Source organism: Corylus avellana, chromosome ca5 (genome assembly GCF_901000735.1).
Source record: "Corylus avellana chromosome ca5, CavTom2PMs-1.0".
NCBI lineage: Eukaryota > Viridiplantae > Streptophyta > Magnoliopsida > Fagales > Betulaceae > Corylus > Corylus avellana.
Window position 1 is genome coordinate 33,451,264 of NC_081545.1, and position 8,183 is coordinate 33,459,446.

The 8,183-nt window shown below is 35.8% G+C and overlaps 1 protein-coding gene across 1 annotated transcript; it reads left to right on the plus strand.

Moving 5' to 3' along the window:
* The first annotated feature begins 3,035 nt into the window (after window positions 1-3,035).
* On the plus strand, window positions 3,036-5,353 carry LOC132181354 (paired amphipathic helix protein Sin3-like 2). The gene is made up of 7 exons (XM_059594536.1): window positions 3,036-3,379; window positions 3,966-4,139; window positions 4,240-4,426; window positions 4,511-4,552; window positions 4,637-4,735; window positions 4,818-4,955; window positions 5,063-5,353. Exons 1-7 carry the CDS (start codon window positions 3,297-3,299, stop codon window positions 5,153-5,155), a joined length of 816 nt encoding a protein of 271 aa, XP_059450519.1. The 5' UTR covers window positions 3,036-3,296; the 3' UTR covers window positions 5,156-5,353.
* Window positions 5,354-8,183: the final 2,830 nt, after the last annotated feature.

Consider the following 8,183-nt stretch of genomic DNA (forward strand, 5'->3'; position numbering starts at 1 on the left):
TTCAAAGGCTTCTCGATCAACATCGAAGCGGGGAAATCAACAGCGTTGGTGGGTCAAAGTGGGTCCGGAAAATCAACCATCGTAGGGTTAATTGAGAGATTCTATGACCCACTGGCCACTCAAAGGCGCGGTTAAAATCGACGGTCGAGATATAAGGTCGTTCCACCTTAGGTCGCTAAGGAAGCACATTGCGCTTGTTGGCCAAGAGCCAACACGTCTCGCTGGCACCATAAGACAGAACATTGCCTATGGAGCGTCCGATAAGGTGGATGAAACAGAGATCGTTGAGGCTGCCACACTAGCCAACGCTCACGATTTCATCGTGGGCCTGAAGGAGGCCAGGGGTACGACACGTTGTGTGGGGACAGAGGAGTGCAGCTTGATAGTCAGTCGGAGAGGGTAGTGCAGGAAGCGCTGGAGCGCGTGATGGTGGGCAGTGGCGGAGCCACGTTGGTGTTTGGGGGTGCAACGATTTTTTTTTAAAAAATTTTCCTTTTCCCTGCTTTGTGGCCACTTGCATGTTGGCGCTCTGACCTTATATGCACACCAAGAAAATAAGAAGAAATAGTTAGTAGAAGAAGAACTCAATAATAAAACCTTCATATATATATATATATGAATACAAGTTGCTGCTAGGAGACTGATGGTGAACACAACTGGGAGAGAAGTAGAGTTTTGTATTTTTTTTTTTTTTTATCATTTCATGGGTGGTCATGAACTGCAAAGTATAGATTTTTGTGTTTTAGGGTGTAAGAATCAGCTTACTTTTTTTATTCTGGAAGTGTTATATTTTTGTTATGATTTTTTTTTTTTTTTTAATATGTCCGCACAAGAGGGGGGAGGGATTCGAACTAGTGACCTCCACTTCATTAAGTGTGGTCCCAGTTGATTGAGCTACCTCTTGGGGACATTTTTTGTTATGATATTGTTTAGCCTCTTTAGGCTTTGATCAAATTAAAAGAAGAATATATCTTAGTAATTACCGAACTAGCATTTTCAGTAATGAAAATTGTTAAAACACGACTTTGCAACAAAATTGAAGATGATTTTCTTGCAAATAGTTTATTTCTCTATATTGAAAGGGAAATTGCTGAGAGCTTTGATTTAAATTCGATATTTGATGATTTTGTACTTCTAAGAGAACGTAAAGTGCAGTTCTAGATACTTTTTTTTTTTTTTTGGTATTTCTGTCTTTTTGATATAGTGCCGACATATTACATTTCTAATATATCAATTTGAGCACATATTTATGAACTTATATATATATATGTGATGCATATATTGTGTAAATTACTAAATTTTTAGGGTAAAAAATTTTTTTAGAACACTAACAAAATTTTAACAGCACCCCCAATATAAATTGTCTGGATCCGCCACTGATGGTGGGGAGGACTAGCGTGGTGGTGGCGCACCGGTTAAGCACCCATTCATCTTGGATAGCCAAGGGGTCCAATGGGGCTTACTACTCCTTGGTGAGTCTCCAAAGGAGACCAGAGACTTACTAGTTCCCATGCAACATGTAGTATTGTTTTGTCATCATATGTAGAACTTCAAAGCAGGAATAAAATCTACCGCATCATCAAAATTTTATTGTAATTTTTTCTTTTTGTTTAATCTATAAATTCACATCCGAAGCATCTAAATTAATTAAACCTAGCTTTCATTCAAAGATGAATTTTTTGTTTTCGTTTTCTTTTCAATACTGATTTTCATTTGCAAAGCCCGGGCATATGAGACTTTTTTGAATCCAAGCTCGAAGAATAGTCAAAATTCAAGTTCAGAATCAGTTCAGATAAAGCAATTAAGTGAGATGTCAAACTCAACACTACTGCAACTAGAGGTAAAAAGGACGGTTGCGGTTATACTAACCGCATTCGGAAACCGCTAATCCTTTTTTTCACCAAAATATATAAAATTGAGCTGGCAACCAAACGCCCCATTTCTTTCACCAAAATACACAAAATTGCAAATCGCCCTGCTGAGCATCAACGGACTGTCGGAGGGAAAAACCGATGCACACCATGCTAGTCTCCGTTTTCAAACCAGCGAGCACAAGGTGGGAAAGGGGTGAGAAGATTGATTCCAGTATAAGGGCCAAAGAGTATAGTTGAGATCAAAGATGACAAGGTGAGGACGGTTCCGAACCAAGAGAGCGACGAGAGACGGCGAGGCGAGTTGGCAAAGAGAGACAGCGAGCGACGAGTGACAGCTTGAGCGTGAGAGGCAGAGGCGGAGTGTCAAGTGATTTAGAAAATAGGTTTAGGGTTAGAGAAATAGATGAATATATAGAAGTGTAAAACTACGTAGTTTTACCTTAAGTAATATATATATATATATATATATCAATTAGCGGTTTTAAAAACCCCACTAACCGCTAACAACTAGGCGGTTAGCAGTTAAAATGGTTAGCGGTTAGAAGGCAGTTAATAAAAACCGCATTTTCACTTCTATAGGTGATAACGATGGTAAATCTATTGCCATCTCAAAGACCCTTAGACAATGTAACTCCATAAATTCAGATCAAACCCAGAATGATACTTACTTTCTCAAACTATGACATAATTGATAATTTCTTCAAAATTTTAATTAGGACAATATACTCTATAATCGTCCCAAGACCAACAAAAAAGAAACTAAAAATATTATTCCACTCCTCTTAACCAAATGAAGAATTGGTCCAACCACTCCCATGGGGGCCACTTGATTTTATGAGCATGAAGAGTAGAATTGCCTTGATTTTATGCACGCTTAGGTTTTCTTCTCATTTTGTTTTTTTTTTTTAATCTTTAGTTTTAGTTTATTTTTTTAGAATTTTTTTATTTTATTAAAAGTATTTTCATATTTGAAGAGATATTAACAATTTTTTATTAGTTTATGAGGAGCATTATTCCAATTGTCACAGCTTAGTTCTCAGAAAGGTAACATGTGGACTATTCCTTTCAGAGCGAACCAACTTGCGAAGTCATTTCTTTGACAAAAAAAATATATATATAAAAAACTTCCGAAGTCATTTTGAATTCGCTCGGCCACTTCAACCTGCAAATCTGTTCTGACTCCTGAGAATAGTGCCGCCACTACACAACTTAACACGATGAGCCCACCCTCCGTTGATTTCTTCTTCTTGGTTTCTTCTTTGTAGGCGATAAAGCACCTGTGCTACGGCTACCTTTCAATTGTCTCCCCCCAGACGAGAAGCGATATTTCTTTTTTCCCCCTCGGAATATCGAAAAATTGCTCCTTTTCTTTTTGGTGATTTGTGATTGCGTGGTGGATTACTTTGTTTGCGTTTTGTGGGGATGAAGAGGTTCGGAGATGACGTTTACACTGACTCTTCTCAATTCAAGCGGCCGTTTGGTTCTTCGGGTGGGCGTGGGGGCTCGTAAGTTTCCTTCTCTTTCTATCTTTCTTTTTCCCTCAAGAATTTATTTGAATCCTTAAGTTTAGTTTGGGTTGCTAGAAACTATTTCATGCCGGGGTGGGTCTAGATTAGCGTACTTTGTCATGTTGGTCAGTTGGTGGTTATGATGTAGTTTGTATCTCCACCTTTAATGTTTTTTTCTTTGTGATTCTTGCACCATTGGTACTTGCTGAATTTATTCGAAATGGGGGTCGTAATCTGATTCAGTTCATTGGGTTTTCTTCCATTAGTTGATTCTGTAATGGGTTCTGCTTGTTCTAACGGATATTATTTCGAGGAAAAGTTGGAGACTTTTTTAAGTTAATTGAAAAAAATGGAAACTTTGATGTTGTTTGGGATAAAATTTTTTCGAAAATTATTGTTCTGTTGAAATTGACCATGCATCAGCAGAAAATCATAACATTTTGTGCCCTCATACAGAGCACAGAGCATGAATATGTTGTATGTATGGTAAAAATTATTCTCTAGCCTCTAGCTATTAATAATTTGGGATGATCATGGTTATTCTAATACTGTTCAAATTTGTAATTATTTTCTGGATGTGAAGCGATGGGCAATCCCATATCCCAGGTGGTGAAGGAGGAGGAGGAGGAGGTACCTCGCTGAAACTGACAACCTTTGATGCCTTAAACTATCTCAAGAAAGTGAAGGCCGAGTTTCGATACCAGAGGGAAAAATATGACGTGTTTCTTAAGCTCATGCGAGATTTTAAGGCTCAAATGTAGACGCATTGCACCTGTGAAGTTTTCATGTCTTTGATTAATGGAGCGTTGCATCTACCAACAGCTAACAGATTATGCCATTGTTTTTGCCTCTTGCAGGGTTGGTACTCATCATGTCATAGCAACAGTGAAGAAACTATTTAAAGGGCATAACAACTTGATTTCTGGGTTTAACACCTTCATACCAAAGGGATATGAGATAATCCTTGAGGACGACGACAAAGCTCCTCCACCAAATCAGACGGCTGAATCTGAAGAAGCTATCACCTTTGAGAACAAGATAAAGGTGGAAATTAATGTTGTTTTTCTATTGAGTTCCAACTGCTAATGTTGGTTCCTAGTGATTTAATGGTGAATTTTGTTCCTACAGGCTGATTTGGAAGAAGCTATCAGCTTTGAGAAGAAGATAAAGGTGGAAATTAATGTTGTTTTTCTGTTGAGTTCCAACTGCTAATGTTGGTTCCTAGTGATTTAATGATGAATTTTGTTCCTACAGGAACGCTTTCAAAATGATGTACCTGTTTATAAAGCATTCCTAGACATTTTGGATAGCTACAGGAAGGAGCACAAGGGCATAAACGAGATCTATAGTGAGGTAAATACATTTGATGCTCTGTTTGTTGCTGTGCATCTTTTGCTTTACTAGAATTTAATGGTTTTGTTTTATCACTTTTCAGGTTACCATACTTTTTGATGGCCATCCAGATTTGCTTGATAAGTTCAAAAGTTTTATTCCAGAATCTGCTCATAATGCTCCACATCTCCAAGACTCATTTCAGCCTTTAAATGAGCAGAGCCAAATGCATATGGACAAGGTTATTTTTTGTGCCTCCATTTTCCCAATCCCCTTCTTATTCTTTTCATTGGGTTATGAATGGTGGGCAAACAATTCTGTTAATTCTCTCAGCAACGTATATGGCAGGCTAGGATCATTCCTTCCAATGCTGATCGTGATCTTAGTGTCGATCATCCTGAACTGGAAGATGAAAAAAGCAAGGGTGAAAATGCACAATGAACATAATGAGTCAACTTCTGTCCCTTCTCTCTCCTTTTGAGCAGTTTTTGTGGTATCTTACTTGTGTAAATATACAGACCAGCAGTGGACGCTATGCAATGCTCCAGAAGTTTTTTTTTTCCCAAAAGAGTAACGCTACACTACAATTCACACATTTATTACACCTATTTTATGCCGGCTAATGTGATGTATTTTAATGTTAGCTACTTAAAATATGTCATATGTACCGGTGTGAAATGAGTGTAAAGAGTAGTGATACTCTTTTCAAAATGCAAACTTTGCTTGTAGTTAATATATTGTGCTAATTTGTACTCTTCTCCTTGTACCATCAAAACTTTCACCACCTTTTCTCTAACAAATTAAACCAATTAAAGACTATTTTCGGTATTTTTTACAATATTTATTAAATGTTAAATTTATTACTTAAGTTTTTGAGATAATTAATAATTTAATACAATATCATAATAACAATATTTAATATTTCACATGCGAGAAAACTGTTAAAATATTATTTAAAAGCATTTTAGAACCTGTTTGAGATTGCTTTATTTTTAAGTTTTTGTCAAAAGTATTTTTTTGACAATTTTAGGGATTTTCGGACTCTTAAAAACACTTTTAATTTTTTTACCAAATAAATACATTATTCTTTAAACGAAATTTTTGAATGTTAAAAACACTTTTTAATTCCTCAAAAGCAATACAAGCAGGCCCTTAAATTATTGAAAGAATTAATGATTTAAACATTTATTTCTGGGAGCCGTAGGGCTCTCAATTGGGGCCAAGACTTTGAATAAGGTGGCAGGCCTGTTTGGGAGGCTACATGGTGTTGAAAGTTCTCTCTGGGCCTTCTTGATCTTAGGAAGCATGGACCCATCTCATTACTACTGCTGACTGTATTGGGCTTGTTGCAAAAGATTTAGCCCAAAGAACCCAAAAGGTTACAACTTGCATGGAAATCCACAATAATTACGTGCTCAATCAATTTGGACAATTATTATGAGAGAATCTATGTGAAATCTAGTTGCTTAAATAAATATTGAATTTTCCAATTACCTACCCAGACAATTAGGTAATTGAAAAATTACCTAATTGTCCAAGGTGAGGTTAGGCAATAAAATTTCGGTTTTAGTTTATTGCACATTTGTACAAGTATAATTGATGGATTCGGTTCAAATTCACCGGGATTGAATAAGAAACCCATTTTATAGGGTAGCTGATCTAGGACCGGCTAGGCTTTTCAGTTGTCAGTCCATTTCAACGGTTGCACCCAATAAGAAGAGAAGCCGTGTAGCATGATCATCTCACTACCAAGAAAAGTAGAAAAGTAATTATCACATCGGTAAGATCTATGGAAGTTTGCAGGATTAATAAAAAATTATTATTTTTTGTTTATTTTATTTTGTTTGATAATTAATAAATGTGAACAAAATTGTCTTCTACATTGAGTTTTAAGAACTTTTTCTTATTCGGTTTATAAAATTAATATCTATCTTTTGAGCACATAATTCTCACATGCTCACTAGATTATAATTTAATATACTGAATTAAATAAATAAAAAAGTTCTGAAAAGCTTTGTGCTAATTAATTAACATTTGTATTAAAAGCTATTTTTAGGTCATAGCAGGCAACCGCATTGTCCTTAAGAAGTAGTTCAATTGGCTGGAATCGTGCCTAATGAAGCGGAGGTCACTAGTTCGAATTCTCCTTCCCCTCTTATGATAAAGCAACTGCATTTGTGATAAAGCAAGATGATACAAAATAGGGTTATGATGTAAATTACTGGACATAAAGAGGAAATTTCTTAAATTTAGCCTATGAAAAATATTGGTAGTTGTTAAGGTGGACCTAGTTGAACTGCACACGGTTAATTATTATTATTGTTTTTTGGGGCGGTTGCGTCGTTGTTGGGTAGGATTGTACTAGGAAGGCATCAACGTACAACTTTTCTTCAAAGGCAATTAAAATTAAGGTCAAACAATTCAAAGAAAAAGAAAAAAATGAATCCAATAATTTGTTAATATTCCTTTTAGGAAACAATTGATATATGAGAGAGAGAGAGAGAGCCTGGGGCTTGTCAATTCGAACATGTGTAAGTTTGGGAGTTTAGATTGTCCAAACACTATCTAAATAAAGAAATTCTATTACACCTTGTATTGTATTGTATTATACTCATATTACACCGGTTGATGGCATACCCTAGCTTCCTTCCAGTGCAATTCAAAAGGGAGGAATAATGGTTTTTTCCATCATTCCTCCCTTCCCCTTTTTTTTTGGTCTTTGTTTTAGATTTTGTTTAGACCCCAGCAACAGAGCCTAGCCTTTTTCACCACTTTGGCTGTCTACTCTACCTCGTGTGTCCTCCCAAATCTTTTGGCTTTGTCGGTTTCTGCAAGAGTTTTTAGAACGAATTTTTCCGAAAGAGATTTAAGTCCTATTCTTGTCATTACATATTCTTCCTCGGCACCAACGAGTCTTGTAGACAACAGATGATTTCCCTCTTGTTTTTTATGGTTTCGTTAATTAATTATTATTATTTTTTATTTTTGTTTTATATGTCCGCATAAAGGATGAAAATGGAGACTTGATGAATCCCCTTGCTGTCCTAACCCTAAATGGAGAAAATATTATTCCCATCTGTTTGGTATCACAAGTGATAAAATTATTAATTTTTTATAGAGAACAAAAACATGGAAGAAAATGGCATGATACAAGTGTCAAGTATCATCAAAACAAGTTAAATATCCACTTTTTTAGAAGGAGAAAAAAGGAATATAATTTGGGAGAATAGGTTATATATGGTTAACTTTTAAAGCTTCATATACTTTGCACTATAATTTGATTGCTTAGAAAGATTGATTTCAATTATTGTTAACAAGTTGGTTCTTTTAAAAAATTTTGATAATTATTAAGAATTAGATTAGAAATATGGACTATTGAGAGTTGACCTGGGATTTCCTATGGGCCCAAAACATACAACAAATATTAAAACTACCGTCTAAATTTGGATTTTTGGTGCGAATTGTATAA